The 17,540-nt window shown below is 38.3% G+C and overlaps 1 protein-coding gene across 6 annotated transcripts in view; it reads right to left on the reverse strand.

The window, feature by feature from the left end:
• SHTN1 (shootin 1) overlaps window positions 1-17,540 on the reverse strand; it is a 120,409-nt gene that overhangs the window by 33,689 nt on the left and 69,180 nt on the right. For all 6 annotated transcript variants that reach the window (XM_034931576.3, XM_008950961.5, XM_008950962.6 and 3 more), the window contains 3 exons: window positions 11,375-11,528; window positions 9,317-9,416; window positions 2,631-2,713 (listed from right to left, as the gene is read on the reverse strand). In XM_034931576.3, coding sequence (XP_034787467.2) covers window positions 2,631-2,713; window positions 9,317-9,416; window positions 11,375-11,528 — 337 coding nt within the window. The remainder of the gene's footprint in view (window positions 1-2,630; window positions 2,714-9,316; window positions 9,417-11,374; window positions 11,529-17,540) is intronic.

The raw sequence follows: 17,540 nt of genomic DNA on the forward strand, positions 1-17,540 counted from the left end.
ACGGCAAAGTAAGAAAAGATCAACAAATTAATGACCTAAATGTATGATAAACAGTAGGCATACTTCTGAAATCCAGAACTGGCCTAATAAATACATTCTTGTCAAAATCAGAGTTATTATCTTCAGAGTGTAATGATCTTTTACATTCAATTATTAAAACTATCTATAAAATATTATAGTCTTTCTTTACAATGAAGTTTTTAGAGCCATAAGTAAGGAGTAAAAGTTTCCCTACTAATAAACTCTGAATACCTTACCAACTGTAAGTTAAAAGCCATCATAAGATGCTAACCTAAGAAAGAAAACACAGTGAACACAGTCACTATGTTATAAATGCAAACCCCAAAGTGTCACAGAGAATCCCAATGTTTGATGCTTTACATTAATTCATCATGCATTTAATTATTGATTTGTTCACTCAACAACTATTTTTTCAGTGTGACCTATTAACAAGACACTATAAATAACTGCCTTGCCAGATAGAAGGAGGGTAGTGCTTCAGCCATGTGTGAGTACAGTATGCATTATTCAAGGCTGTGTGTTTTTTAGGGTTGCTCCATTCTAAAATCTCAAGAGCAACTTCTATATTGGTAACTCTACTTAGAATCCCAAAATAGCAATCTGGTAGCCCAAGGATGTGGGAGAAAATACTGTCACATTTCATGAATTATAAATAAGAAAAACTGTATAGGTCCTAAAACCGGGGGTTAAGAAATTTTCGAATAATTTTTCTTTTTAATTTAAGGTGCTATCAAAGCTGACAAGTTGGTGATGTGATTTACTTGGAAGGAAAATTCATTTTATTCCAATTTCCCCTCAACCCTCTAAAATATATCAATTGTCTCCCCCGAAAAAAATGAAACAAAATTTAAATTACAGCATCAGGAAACGCTAATAGCCAGTAACCAAAGAGCAGGGCCGCCCAGCAAATCACCAAAGGCGGAATTGCTTCAGAATCCTGCAATGGCTTGTGCAATGCAGAATTTGCCTTTCAGCCCCATTAATGTGCAGAGGAATAGATTCCAAAGGATTGCAGAAGGCAGGCACAGAAAGCCAATTCTTAGAGAGAAAATCAGCTTTCATTTGTAATGGTGCTGCAAGATTCCTGCTAAGAGAGAAAAAAACTAAGTCCAAACTTCAATTCATTCAATATGCATGAAAGCAGTGGGATGCTGCCAAGAAGAGTAAACCCTCAAAGAGCTTGCAATCTGCTCAGGGGGAGAGAGGTGGAAATAACTCAAACACCACAGCCAGAGTAGAGGTAGGAAGTGGGACATTAAATCCTTAAAGTAACAGAATTTAAAGCAAAATGCTGTCACAATGCATGGTAATGAGCTACTCATTACCATGTTGTTTATACTAACAAAATACGATAAAGAGGAGGATGAAGAGTCTGGAACACACCAGCTATCTGCCCAGAATCTGCACGGAGGCTATGGAGTTAGAACGGCAGGCACAGGGGACCAAGATCTGGCCTCCTTGTTTTAAGCCTTTGCTGTCACTGTGGCTGCACACCAAACAGACTCCAGTGCATCTAGCCATTTGCTGGCTCTGCTCAATGGGAGGGCCCTTCTCCTTCCAGTCCCATCTCATCATTGTCCTGTATATCTCGATCTCCAATGAACCAGAGTCCTGTGAATTTTACCTCCCTAAATAGTTCCTGAATTCATGCATGTCTCTCTACCCCTGCTGCTACTACCCTCATGTAATAAGCTACCATCAACATTCATCTGAATGACTGCAATAGTCTTCCCTCATCCACCCTTATCCAGTTACAGTCTGTTCTCTCACTGCAGCCAGGGTGATTTTTTTTTAAGGACAATTCTCATCACGTTATACCTCTGCTTAAAATTTCTACTGCTCTTAGGAGAAATGCCAGAACCTTGACCTTGACCTCCAGAATCTGGCTCCTGCCTACCTATTAGACCTCCTCTCTTGGACACCATGTTCCAGCCATACCAACTTTCTTTCAGTTTCCTAATATGCCAAGTTCCTTCCTGGACACTTTGGACCTTTGAATCCGCTGCTCCTCTATTTAAAATGGTTTTACCCTAAACACCACCACCCAACCCACCCAATGTTCTAAAGGCACAACTACTCAGCTTGAACATCATTTTCAGACACCAGCAGTCCACTTCCACAATCTCCTAGCACTGTGTACTCCTCTTTAATTGTATTTAAATAATTACATATTTACTTGTTTACTTCCTGCCTAGTTACACTAGAATGTAACTTCTATATCGTGTACCTCCAGCACACAACAGTGGAGTAGTACATACTAAGTGCTTGATAAAGTCCCAGGGCACTTGCTACCAACTCTAAGAAGTCTTGCCCCAAATCCCTCATTTGGAATTACTCCCTCTCTTTCCTGTACACTCCAAGGTACCCTGACCTTTAATGAAAATATATTTGCCAGTATATCTCTTATTACAGTGAGGTGTGCGTGTTTATCTCCTCTAGATAATAAACTACAGGAAGGCAATGACGGTTACTGGTTCATTCTTACAGCTGTTCAGTGCTTCATACTACTCTCCCAACAACATGTTTATAGTCAAAGAACTTAACAAATATGTGAATTGCCCCAAAATTGTACACCATCAACCACTTACACCAATAGAAGTGACGCTTACTTGTTTCTGGTTGAGTTGCCTTTTCTTTCTTAGCACCACTGCCACTGGGGTGGGATCGTTTCCGGATCATGGACATGAGGGATCTTTGGGAGAAAGAAAAAGATCAACAGGAGATTACTGGATGCCTAGATACTAAATAACCAGTAAAAATCTCACTCTTTGATAGGTGCATGAATATGTAACTAGAATCTAAGTAGTCTACGTTCCATTTTTAATAATATTAAACAACTTTTCATCACTTTACAGAAGAGAAACACGTCTCATCCTCTTCTGTATAAAACCAAACTGATTATTGGAGAGAGTACACTACTATAATAATAAAATGCATACACACTTACAAAGGAAAGAGACAAAAAATTTCAATACTCATATATATAAAATTCAGAAACAGCTATCTATGTACTATGTTAGAGGGGGAGGAAAGAATGTAAGAATCAGGGAATGTTTCACAGAAAAAAGTGTATGTTATTAGTAAGTATCTATTTGTGAACTATGGGTATAAAAACATCTGAATGCGCATGATGTAGACTAAATACTTATGGATAAAACATATTTACACCACTCTCTCTCTGGTCCATTTAAAAACAAATCTATGTAAAATCAAATTATGATAAATTTGACTACACTCAAATTTTATAACCTTTGATATTATGTAGAATAAAAAGACAAGGATAAAGAAATTCTACAGATCAATGAGAAAAAGCACATAATTCAATACAAAATGGAAGAGAACCTTGCAACTCCAAAAAAGATGTCCAGATTTCCAATACATATACAAAAGAGGTACTTGACTTCATTAGCTATTAGGCAAACACAAAACCACACTGGGATATCACTATACATTCATCAAATAGACAAAAAAAATCTGATAATATCAAGTGTTAGTGGGTTTGTGGAGTAACAGAAGTTCTCAAACCAAACAGGATATATAAATTAATAGTACATTTCACTCTGGAAAACTCTTTGTAATTATCTAGTAGAGCCAAAAATATATGTATCTTATGAGCCAATGATTCCACTGCCATATATCCTACAGAAAGGCAAGCACTTGCGCACCAGGATACATGAACAAGAATGTTCATGAAGAATTTCCGTAATTCCCCAGAACTGGTAATAACTCAAATGTCCATCAGCACCACAATGGATAAGTACATTCTGAGACCTTCATAAAGTGAATTATATATCAGTGAATATGAATAGACTTAAGCTACACAACATGGATGAATCTTACAAAATAATACAGAGTAGGCCGGGTGCAGTGGCTCACACCTGTAATCCCAGCACTTTGGGAGGCCAAGGTGGGCAGATCACCTGAGGTCAGGAGTTCGAGACCAGCCTGGCCAACATGGCGAAACCCTGTCTCTACTAAAAATATGAAAAAATTAGCTGGGCGTGGTGGCGGACATCTGTAATCCCAGCTACTTGGGAAGCTAAGCAGGAGAATCGCTTGAACCTGGGAGGCGGAAGTTGCAGTAAGCCAAGATCACACCATTGCACTCCAGCCTGGGCAACAAAAGCAAAACTCCATCTCAAAAAAAAAAATAATAATAATAATAATAATAATGTAGAGTAAAAAGAGCAAGATCACAATGATACATGAAAATTCCAATTACGTAAAGTTCAAAACCAGGCCATACAGATATTTACAGTAGTTTAGGGATACATATTAGGCAAGAAAATTTTTCTTCAATAATGCAAGGAAATGATCACCATAAAAGATAGCAATTAGGGAGGAAGGTGGTTATCTCTGGAAAAGGATCAAAGGAAAGAATTAGGGTACCAGTATTGCCTATTTCTTGATTTGGAGGGTGATTACATAGATGCTCACTTTAACATTCTTTTAAAACTGTACATAGGCTTGTGTATATATCTGCATATATCATTTCCTCCATAAAATGTTTACCAAAACATGAATGAATCAAGAATTTTTGAATTCTTTCAACTGCATCATAAATGTCCTCAGTGTGGTGAACTGTATTCGCAAAACAGTCCTGAGGAAGCCAGCAATAGAAAACACATACTTGGAGGATAAAAAAGGCAAAATGTTGCCCTTAGGAAAAGGGGCAAGTGGATATACAGAGTAACACCTGTTCAGAAGATATCATCACCCAATGCTTCCTTTCTTTCCTTTTTTTTTTTTTTTTTTTTTGAGACAGGGTCTCACTCTGTTGCCCATGCTGGAGTGCATGGGCACAGTCACCACTCATTGCAGCTCCGATCTCCTGCACTCAACTGATCTTACTGCCTCAGCCTTTGGAGTAGCTGGGACTACAGGTACACCACCACTCCTGGTTAATGTTTTTTAATTTTTTGCAGTGGTCTCACCATGTTGCCCAGGCTGGTCCTGAACTCCTGGCCTCAAGCAATCTTCCTGCCTTGGCCTCCCAAAAGGCTGGGATTACAGGCGTGAGCCACTGTGCCCAGCCTCCAGTTTCTTAATCGTTCTAATTTCTAGCTTTTTTTTACTTTTCACTTCTACGTTTGCTTATATTATTAATCCCCTTCCTAATTGCCTTTTCTTAAAATTCCCAAACTCACTGGATAATCTCCCATAAAGCACAGCAAAAAGAAAAAAACACATCCTGCTCTATCTAGCTTGGGAACCAATCATGGAGCTTCTGACTTTGTCTAGTTTCTCTTCTTTGGGCTTGCAATGGCCAAATGGAATTAAATTATTTTCACAAAAGTTAGAAATTCTAATTTACATAGAACTTTGGAATAAGCACATTTTATTCTAGAAGTTATAAAGAATAAAACAAACTTTACTTGTTCAATTTTCCATTCTGTCAGCTGAATCTACTTGTTACCACTCCATGGCGGGCTGGGTGTGAGGAGGGTTCTCACTAATCAGATGCCTCACCTTACCCTTGCACCACACTCTGCACTGACCTCGCCTCTCATTCTGTGAGGAGATTTTGCAAGTGTACATTATTGTACATAAAGATGATGAAGCAGGAATTTATCTGTACTGCTCAGAGTACTTATATATATATTTACACACGGGAAGAAGAATATGTTTATTAGCATAAACCACCTAGATGACGGAAAGTGTTAGCTTAAAGGACTCTGAGGCCGGGCGCGGTGGCTCACGCCTGTAATCCCAGCACTTTGGGAGGCCGAGGCGGGCAGATCACGAGGTCAGGATATCGAGACCATCCTGGCTAACACGGTGAAACCCCGTCTCTACTAAAAATACAAAAAATTAGCCGGGCGTGGTAGCGGGCGCCTGTAGTCCCAGCTACTCGGGAGGCTGAGGCAGGAGAATGGCGTGAACTCGGGAGGCGGAGCTTGCAGTGAGCCGAGATCGCGCCACTGCACTCCAGCCTGGGCGACAGAGCGAGACTCCGTCTCAAAAAAAAAAAAGAAAAAAAAAAAAAAAGGACTCTGAGTTGAAGCATAAGCTGTAGACACACAGTGCTCAGAGGAAAATCATTGCAATATTAAAACCAACAATCAAGATGGGACTCAGACTACAGGGAAGGCAGGACTCACAGGCCAGAGGAGATTAGGTCAAGACCTCTGGGACCCATACTCAAACCTCTGGCCATCACTGCCCCATTTCACTGTCATTTCAATTGAATGAATAAAATTTCAGGCATGTGTCATCCCAAGATGGAACATTTCAGTGGAGAATTTTCACCTGTTTTTTTTTTCTTTTTTCTTTTTTTTTTTTTTTGAGATGGAGTCTCGCTGTGTCGCCCAGGCTGGAGTGCAGTGGCGTGATCTTGGCTCACTGCAAGCTCCGCCACCCAGGTTCACGCCATTCTCCTGCCTCAGCCTCCCAAGTAGCTGGGACTACAGGCGCCCACCACGCCTGGCTAATTTTTTTTGTATTTTTAGTAGAGACGGGGTTTCACCATGTTAGCCAGGATGGTCTTAATCTCCTGACCTTGTGATCCGCCCGCCTCGGCCTCCCAAAGTGCTGGGATTACAGGCGTGAGCCACTGCGCCCGGCCTTCACCTGTTAGTTTTTCAAGAGGTGTTCGTCATGTCCACTGTGATAGTTATTTTGTGTGTCAACCTGACTGGGCCACGGGGTGCCCGAGATACTTGGTTAAACACTATTCTGGTGTTTCCATGAGGATGTTGTGGATGACACACTAACATTTCAATCAGTAGACTGGTAAAGCAGATGGTCCTCCCTGAGGTGGGTGGCCCTCAGCCAATCATTTGAAGGCCTAATTAGAACAACAAGGCTGATCCTCCCTCAACTAACAGGGAATTCCTCCTGCCTGACTGCCTTCAAACTGGGTTATTGGCTTTTTCTTGCTTTCGAACTTGAACTGAAACACTGCCACTTCCTGGGTCTTGAGCCTGTCAAACTTTGGAATAAAACTACACCATAGGTTCTCCCAGTTCTCAGGCCCTTAGACTCAGCCTGGAACCACACCATTGACTCTTCTGGGTGTCCAAGTTGCCAACTCACCCTACAGATCTTGGGGTTTGACAGCCTCCATAATCACATGAGCCAATTCCTTATAATAAATCTGTATTTATATCTGCCTATATCTGTATCTATAGATATACACATTCTATTGGTTCTGTTTCTCTAAAAAAAAGCACTTAATAGCCTCAACCCTCTCCCCATGAACTATATCTGCATAGAACCTGTCCTACTTTCACTACCACTGGGACAAAGTGACCAAGGATTGCCTTCTTCCTCTTTCTTCTATCTATTCTTGGAGTCAAATGAGTGGGAAGAGAAGGGAAAAGCAGTAAGCCACTTAAGCTACAGGCCCTAGTCTTTTTTTTTCTTCCCACTTTCATTTCTAACCATGATTTACATCAGGATAAAACAAATAGATCAGGAACAAAGTTAGAAAACTTTGATTTGTGAATTCAAAATCCACTCAAACTCAATACATGTGCAAATATACCTCTTTGACAAGAAAGCACTCCTCACAAAAAAAAAACTCTTTTCTTTAAAAAATTATGTCCTATACTATTTAAATTCATCTTAAAATAAAAATCATATTATTCAATAAAATTTTCTTTAAAGAGCCTTATAAAAGAGTTCACACTTGAGACACAAATAGTCCTGAACATTCGTTTCTCAGCATAACTGTAAAGTGCTCTTTGGGAAAAAAAATTCTACTTAGGTTATACTTTTAATTCTAGGGGCTCTCAACATTTCTGAGAATAAAAATTAAAGGCCAACAGCAAGACTGTAATTACTTTTTAATCGTTCTCCCTCTTCATGGACAGAAGTGACCTTTCTTATCAGCTCAAAATCCCAGACCTTAGAGAAAGATCAAAGTGATGAATTTCCAATTTTAAATGTCAAATCCAGAATATCTCCTACAGATTTAGCTACCCAGGAGAGAAAGATTTTAAAATACCTGAAATTCTTTCAATTGACTCTTGGATCGATCACGTGTAAAAATTATTTTGCCTTAACTACTTCAATGGCTTAAAGTAGATTATGTCATACCCTACTCAGTAAGGAAAACTAATGAGAATCTTTTTAAAAGGCAAAGTCCCATTTTCATAGTTGTGTGGGAGGAACATGCTACACATTCTATTCAGATGGATCAGCAAAGGTGCAAAGTATGAATAAATGGCCTCTCTGTGTGAAAGGATTAAACAAATCACATGAGTTAATGAAAGGTTTAAAAAAAAAAAACAACCCCTAGCAAAAGTTTTAAAATGCCATTTGTTAAAGAATAAATTATACAAAAGCAGCTAACATCATGACATGAGCATGTAAGCTGTCACCATGGCAAGGAGGTTGTCTTATGTAATTCTGGATGGTGGCATGTGGAACCACAAAAAAGGCAAAATTTGACTCTAAATCTCCTAGTGTGTATTGTGCTCAAGTGATGTACATAATGCCATCATGTCACCTTAGGCTTCAGAAAATACGAATTCCTGTCTGCATATGTGACTTCCTGCCACAAGAATTTAAACATTATCTTTCTTATGGACGGTTCCTCTCTTAGCATTACTAAAGGTATAAATATGAGGTTAGGGATAAAAGTAATTAATACTTCTAGTTTAATTACTAGTTTATAACAATTAGCATGTTTACGTTTTCATTTAGTATTTTTATTTTTAAAATAATTGAACAAATCACAGCTTTTCAAATTCGAATTAGCAAGACAGAAAAGTAAACACATTCTGGAAAAGCTCAAAATTCCTTGTTCTTACCATTAAAGGAAATCTTAATGTTATTGAATGAAATTTATATACTACAAGAAGGGAATAATATATTGGCTTGTTAGGCCATTCTCATGCTGCTAATAAAGATATACCCGAGACTGGGTAATTATAAAGGAAAGAGGTTTAATTGACTCACAGTTCCACATGGCTGGGGAGGCCTCACAATCATGGCAGAGGCAAGGAGAAGCAAGTCACATCTTACATGGCAGCAGGGAAGAGAGAACTTGTGCAGGAGAACTCCTCTTTATAAAACCATCAGATCTCATGAGATTCACTATCATGAGAATAGCATGGAAAGACCCACCCTCATGATTCAATTACCTCCCACGATACGTGAGAATTGTGGGAGCTACAATTCAAGAGGAAATTTGGGTGGGGACACAACCAAACCATATCACTGGCCTTTAGAAAAATTTCCAAGAGAAGCATCAGCTAGTATCTTTCATGCTTTTAAGATGACTCCTCTCATGGCACAATCTGATGGAGAAGAACATTTGATGCAGAGCAGTCTTCCTGGATGTGCTTACCGGATAGGATTGGGAGGTGGAGGGGGAAGTGGTGGTGGAGGAGGAGGTGGTGGAGGTACTGAATTCTCAGACTGGTTCACTCGTTTCTGGAGTTCATCAACTGCACAGAGAGCAAACATTCAGAAGAGAGCTGAAATAAGCAACTAAACATTGTTTATACATGTGAAAAAAAGAACATAACCTTTCTCAAAAGTAAGTTCTTTTTATTAAGGCAAAATTAGAAATTTCAATATGAAATTACAGACCTTTTTAAACTTTTCACTATCTAGTCTATTGCTAATGCAAGAGAGGACTCCTATCCATCAATATTAAATGTTATCTTTTTGCTGTATATACAACTTTAGAAAAGAAAAAAATTAAAAACAATGGCTGAAGGGTAGGAAGAAGTGAGTAGGCTGAAGAAATATTTGTTAACAACGAAGTATATGACTCAAACACTAAGAAATTGTTAATACTTTAAAAGTGTACAGACCAAGAATTAATTTTAAAGATGACATTTAGTAATGAAATTTAATAGCTGCATACTTCTCTCCCCTGCTTAATTTCCTTCAAAAACTGCAAATACTAGAGTCTTTGATTTTAACCAGATTCAGCTTCCTAAATCTGTAACTCAGAAACTTTTTGCTCTTTTGAAGAGATTTCTGGAAATGTATCGTATTCCTTCAAGTCTTTCATGAGGAAGGCATTTTACTAAGCACCAGTGATGTGAAAGTGCCTATGAATGGTGCTACAGGAGACGTAACACCTGACTTCAAAGAACTGAACTTAAGTTGCTCATAGGTGCTAATACCTATGAGATAATGGGTAAAAGGTGCTGCATACTGTTGGCATTCAGAGGTAGCTCTCCCCATCCACAGCCATTCCACTTTCCCCGACTGAGTGTACCTCCAGGGATCTGTCCATTTGTATTTACCCTCAACACTTAAATAGGCAGTGTGGGCTATGCTCTCCAAAACTGAGAATCCTCTAGTCTTTTTATGTGCATGCACCTATCCCTCCAAGGGGAATCTGAGTTCTCTGAAGACAAAAAGCATGGTTTCTTTTCTTCTGTATTTCTTATTGTTTCCTAGGATAGGGCTGGGTACACACACAGCAGATAATAAGTATTAATAGAAGGCATTCAGATTTGAACCTTATATATTTCCAGTGTCTGCCTCCTCTATTCATAATAAAGATGGCTTTGGCTACAGGCTACTCTGATATTCACTAAAAAGAATGGAATACTTCTTAATTTTGGATCAATTAAAAAATAAATTATAATCAATTTTCATTGTGGATTAGAAAGCACTGAATGCTTTAGAAGGAAAAAAGGCCTACATGGTTCTTCTGCATAGGTTTCAAAATTCTAGTATAAAATTAACCAAAAATATCTGAAGTGAATATTGAAGCTATTATAAAGGGAATGTACCTGACTTCTTAAATTACCGACCTTCCAACAGAGACTTACACATATGCCCGTATAGTAATCTAACTTGCACATTCCCGTTAAGCCTTCTAGAACTGAATGAATAAATCTTTTGATTTAAGTATCCCCTGGTGTTTCTAAAGATTTTCCATTTAATAGATATATTGTTGCCCAGTTCATTGTTAGGTACAATATAGAAAGTATTATTTCATGTGTATTATTAGACACCAAAGATGAAGGTAGTATGAATACCAAAGATGAAGACAGTATTTTTAAAAAGTTTAATTCTTTCTAAAAATGCACTCTAAGTGAACAAAATAAAGTACATAATGAACATTCATCTCTGAAGCTCTGAAAAATGCTGAAAAGTTGGTCTTCCTAGGCTAATGGTATCTCTGTGTCTAAATTCTGTATATGATGTTCACAAGGGCTCTAAGTCCAAAAAATTAGTCTAAATATTTGTGAATTATTTAATACAGCAGCTATTCTACTGAATTGCAATGGTTAGAAATTAAGGAATTTAAAAACAAATCTTGGTATTTTTCCACAGCATTCAGTAAATGTTCTAGACTAACTATATGCCAGGTTTTGTACTAGGCATGAGTAATTCAAAGATTAATAGTAAGACATAGTAGCCTACTCAAAGCTTTTACCAGAGTGCTTTAAATTTCTGGCTTTCTCTTCAGAATTCTGATATTTCAATTCCAATTCCTTTTTATCTTCTTCTAGAAGCTCCAGTTGCTGTTTGAGGTTGTGTATTTCTTTGTGGAGTGTTTCATTTTCTAGTTGCTCTTCTAATTCTTTGACCTATAAGTTATTATAAAAAAGACTTTTATGGCTGACAGTTTTTCCTTTGTCAAAGAAAAGAAAGGGAAAAAATAAATATTTCCCTTTGACTGTACTTCATAGCAAACAGATTCCAATCCATCTTAACAACCATGCAAATGCTAGATACAATTAACACACAATCATAAATCAGCTAAAGAGCTGATTTAAAATAAATTTACTGGGGAGTTACGTACCAGACACTTTAATTTTTTTTAAGTTTTATTTTAGGTTCGGGGTACATGTGCATGTTTGTTATATAGGTAAATTGTGTGTCACAGGGGCTTGGTGTACAGGTTGTTTCATCACCAAGGTAAAAAGAATAGTACCTGATAGATACTTTTTCGATTCTCTCTCTCCTCCCACCCTCCATCATCAAGTAAGCCCCAGTGTCTGTTGTTCCCTTCTTTGTGTCCATGTGTAATCAATGCTTAGCTCCCACTTAGAAGTGAGAACATTTGGTTTTCTATTCCCATGTTAGTTCACTTAGGATTATGGCCTCCAGTTCCATTCATGTTGCTACAAAGGACATTATCTCATTCCTTTTTATGGCTACACAGTATTCCATGGTGTAATATGTACCACATTTTCTTTATCCAGTCTACCACGGATGGGCATTGAGGTTGACTCCATGACTTTGCTGTTGCATATAGTGCTGTGATGAATATATGTGTGCACGTGTCTTTATGGTAGAATGATTTATATTCCCCTTTGGGCATATATCCAATAATGGGATTGTTGGGTTGAATGGTATTTCTGTGTTAAGTTCTTTGAGAAATCGCCACACTGCCTTCCATAATGGCTGAACTAACTTACATTCCCACCAGCAGTGTATAAGCGTCCCCTTTCTCTGAAACCTTGCCAACATCTGCTATTTTTTGACTTTTTAGTAACAGCTATTCTGACTGACATGAGATGGTATCTCATTGTGGTTTTGATTTTCATTTCTCTAATGATTAGTGATGTTAAGCATTTTTTATATGCTTGTTAGTCACACAGACACTTTAATTTTTAAACATGGGTCACTTTTGTATCCATTTTCAAAAGAAAAATTCAGGTAATATTTTAAAAGACTCCTGGGGGACACAAATTTAGTAATAAGTATCAAAAGTCTTCAAAAAAAAAAAAAAAGGAAAGGCTTTCGATTCAGTAAAACCATTTTTAGAAATTATTTTTTAAAATACTCTGAAATATATTCACTGAAGTGGTTTTTTGTTTTGTTTCGTTTTTGTTTTGAGATAGAGTCTCACTCTTTCGGCCAGGCTGGAGTGCAGTGGCGCGATCTGGGCTCACTGCAAACTTCGCCTCCTGGGTTCAAACAATTCTTGTGCTTCAGCCTCCTGAGTAGCTGGGGCTACAGGCACATGTCACCACACCCGGCTAATTTTTGTATTTTTAGTAGAGACAGGGTTTCACCACATTGGCCAGGCTGGTTTCGAACTCCTGGCCTTAAGTGATCCACCTGCTTCGGCCTCCCAAGGTGCTGAGATTACAGGCGTGAGCCACCACACCTGGCCTGAAGTATTCTTTACAACAGCAAAAAGTTGCAAATAACCTAAATGTCCACCAATATTTTTGATTTAATAAATTATAGCATGTTTATTCAATGAAATACTACGCAACTATTTTAAATCACATAGCTTACTATATACTGACATGAGAAGATATATTACCAATGGAAAAAAAATCAAGGCATAAAATAGTATGCATGGTATGATTCAATTTAAACAAACTATATTTATAAAGGTATATATTTACAGAAAGTTCAGCTATGCACCAAAATATGGGATACTTGGTTAATCTTCTTTAACTTTTGCTGTATTTTAAAAATGTATTATAAGGAGCACATGCTATTTTTATAATTGCAAAAACCATATGCTGTGCTTAAAAGACTGCTGCATCTGCAAGGGAACTTACAGACAGCTAAGAAACATTTTAAGCGACATACAGATGGTCTCCAATTTAGGATGGTTTGAGATAGTTTTTCGACGTTACAATGGTGTGAAAGCGACATGCATTCAATACAAACCATACTTCAAATTCTGGATTTTGATCTTTTCCCAGGCTCGCAATATGTAATAAGATACTCTCTCACAATCCTCTGCAGCGGCAGCCAGCCACAGCTCCCAATCAGTCACATGATCATGCGAGTAAATAACTGATACTCTAGAGCAGGGGTCCCCAACCCCCAGGTCTTGGACTGGTACTGGTCCATGGCCTGTTAGGAACCAGGCTGCACAGAAGGTTAGCAGCAGGCACGAGCAAGCATTACCGCCTGAGCTCCACCTCGTCAGATCAGCAGCGGCAACAGACTGTCACAGAACCGCGAACCCTATTGTGAACTGCACATGCAAGGGATCCAGGTTGGCCGCTCTTTATGATAATCTAATGCCTGATGATCTGAGGTGGTACAGTTTCATCCCAAAACCATCCTCCACCCTCTTCCCTCCCCAGTCCATGGAAAAACTGTCTTCCACGAAACTGGTCCCTAGTGCCAAAAAGATTGGGGATTGATGCTCTAGAGTATACTGTATTTCCAGTTGACTCTGCCCAATTGTAGGCTAATGTTAAGTGTTCCGAGTATGTTTAAGGTAGGCTAGGCTGAACTATAATATTCAGTAGGTTAGGTATATTATTTTTGATTTACAATATTTTCAACTAACGTGGGTTTATCAGGACATAACCCTATCATAAGTCAAGGATCATCTGTACATGAAAGACTGTAAGAATAACTGTATATACAGAGAGTATAACAGTTTTAGAAGTAGTGATTGTTATAATTTCATTGATAACTTTAATCTTCAGTACCCAACAAGGTATATATACAACAATTTAGTCCTATACCTCAGCTCAATTCACTAGGTTCTAGGCACGTATTATTTACTAAATGATTTAACTGTAAGTAGCTGGACTTTTCAGAACCAAAAGTTAAATTCTAGCATAAACTGAAACAAAAACACATTCTTCTTTTTCTCTTTTCTTGAAAAGGTAATTCCTACATATGGGGACAAAAGAAAGAATGAAATTCTTTCCCTCCCACCCTATTCTCCAGTTCTCTTTCCCAGGGGACTGTTACCACCTGTCCATCCAGAGGTACTCTACATATATATCCACATTTCCTTTTAAAATTATTTTTATTATTTATTTATTTATTATACTGTAAGTTCTGGGATACATGTGCAGAATGTGCAGGTTTGTTACACAGGTATACATGTGCCATAGTGGTTTGCTGCACCCATCAACCTGTCATCTACATTAGGTGTTTCTCCTAATGCTATCCCTCCCCTTGCCCCCACCCCCCGACAGGCCCTGGTGTGTGATGTTCCCCTCCCTGTGTCCATGTGTTCTCATTGTTCAACTCCCACTTATAAGTGAGTACATGCAGTGTTTGGTTTTCTGTTCCTGTGTTAGTTTGCTGAAAATGATGGTTTCCAGCTTCATCCGTGTCCCTGCAAAGGACACGAACGCATCCTTTTTTATGGCTGCGTAGTATTCCATGGTGTATATGTGCCACATTTTCTTTATCCAGTCTATCATTGATGGGTATTTGGGTTGGTTCCAAGTCTTTTCTATTATGAATAGTGCTGCAATAAACATATGTGTGTGTGTGTCTTTATAGTAGAACAATGTATAATCCTTTGGGTATATACCCAGTAATGGGATTGCTAGGTCAAATGGTATTTCTGGTTCTAGACCCTTGAGGAATCACCACACTGTCTTCCACAATGGTTGAACTAATTTATACACCCACCAACAGTGTAAAAGCATTCCTATTTCTCCACATCTTCTCCAGCATCTGTTGTTTCCTGACTTTTTAATGATTGCCATTCTAACTGGCATGAGATGGTATCTCATTGTGGTTTTGATTTGCATTTCTCTAATGACCAGTGATGATGAGCTTTTTTTCATATGTTTGTTGGCCACATAAATGTCTTCTTTTGAGAAGTGTCTGTTCATATACTTTGCCCACTTTTTGATGAGATTTTTTTTTTCTTGTGAATTTGTTTAAGTTCCTTGTAAATTCTGGATATTAGCCCTTTGCCAGAAGGATAGAGTGCAAAAATTTTCTCCCATTCTGTAGATTGCCTGTTCACTCTGATGATAGTTTCTTTTGCTGTGCATAAGTTCTTTAGTTTAATTAGATCCCATTTGTCAATTTTGGCTTTTGTTGCCATTGCTTTTGGTGTTTTAGTCATGAATTCTTTGCCCATGCCTATGTCCTGAATGGTATTGCCTAGATTTTCTCCTAGGGTTTTTATGGTTTTAGGTCTTACATTAAAGTCTTTAATCCACCTTGAGTTAATTTTTGTATAAGGTTTACGTAAGGAAGAGGTCCAGTTTCAGTTTTCCGCATATGGCTAGCCCGTTTTCCCAACACCATTTATTAAATAGGGAATCCTTTCTCCATTGCTTGTTTTTGTCAGGTTTGTCAAAGATCAGATGGTTGTAGATGTGTGGCATTATTTCTGGGGCCTCTGCTATGTTCCTTTGGTCTACGTATCTGTTTTGGTACCAGTACCATGCTGCTTTGGTTACTGTAGCCTTGTAGCATAGTTTGAAGCCAGGCAGTGTGATGACTCCAGCTTTGTTCTTTTTGCTTTGGATTGTCTTGGCAATATGGGCTTTTTTTCCGGTTCCATATGAAATTTAAAATAGGTTTTTCTAATTCTGTGAAGAAAGTCAATGGTAGCTTGATGGGGATAGCATTGAATCCATAAATTACTCTGGGCAGTACAGCCATTTTCACGATATTGATTCTTCCTATCCATGAGTATGGAATGTTTTTCCATTTGTTTGTGTCCTCTCTTATTTCCTTGAGCAGTGGTTTGTAGTTCTCCGTGAAGAGGCCCTTCACATCCCTTGTAAGTTGTATTCCTAGGTATTTTATTCTCTTGGTAGCAATGGTGAATCAGAGTTCACTCATGATTTGGCTATTTGTCTATTATGGATGTATAGGAAGCTTGTAATTTTTGCACACTGATTTTGTATCCTGAGACTTTGCTGAAGTTGCTTATCAGCTTAAGGAGATTTTGGGCTGAAACGATGGGGTTTTCTAAATATACAATCATGTCATCTGCAAACAGAGACAATTTGACTTCCTCTCTTCCTATGTGAATACCCTTTATTTCTTTCCCTTGCCTGATTGCCCTGGCAAGAACTTCCAATACTGTGTTGAATAGGAGTGGTGAGAGAGGGCATCCTTGTCATGTGCCAGTTTTCAAAGGAAATGCTTCCAGCTTTTGCTCATTCAGTATGACATTGGCAGTGGGTTTGTCATAAATAGCTCTTATTATTTTGAGATAAGTTCCATCAATACCTAGTTTACTAAGACTTTTTAGCATGAAGGGGTGTTGAATTTTATCGAAGGCCTTTTCTGCATCTATTGAGATAATCATGTGGTTTTTGTCATTGGTTCTGTTTATGTGATGGATTACATTTATTGATTTGTGTATGTTGAACCAGCCTTGCATCCCAGGGATGAAGCTGACTTGATTGTGGTAGATAAGCTTTTGGATGTGCTGCTGGATTCAGTTTGCCAGTATTTTATTGGGGATTTTCACATTGATGTTCATCAGGGGTATTAGCCTGAAATTTTCTTTTTTTGTTGTGTTTCTGCCAGGTTTTGGTATCAGGATGATGCTGGCCTCATAAAATGAGTTAGGGAGGAGTCCCTCTTTTTCTATTGCTTGGAATAGTTTCAGAAGGAATGGTACCAGCTCCTCTTGGTACCTCTGGTAGAAATCAGCTGTGAATCCATCTGATCCTGGGCTTTTTTTTGGTTAGCAGGCTATTAATTACCGCCTCAATTTTGGAACTTGTTATTGGTCTATTCAGGGATTCCACTTCTTCCTGATTTAGTCTTGGGAGGGTGTATGTGTCCAGCAATTTATCCATTTCTTCTAGATTTTCTAGTTTATTTGTGTACAGGTATTTATAGTATTCTCCGATGGTAGTTTGTATTTCTGTGGGATCGGTGGTGATCTCCCCCTTTAC

The sequence above is a fragment of the Pan paniscus genome, chromosome 8, assembly GCF_029289425.2.
Source record: "Pan paniscus chromosome 8, NHGRI_mPanPan1-v2.0_pri, whole genome shotgun sequence".
Taxonomy (NCBI): domain Eukaryota; kingdom Metazoa; phylum Chordata; class Mammalia; order Primates; family Hominidae; genus Pan; species Pan paniscus.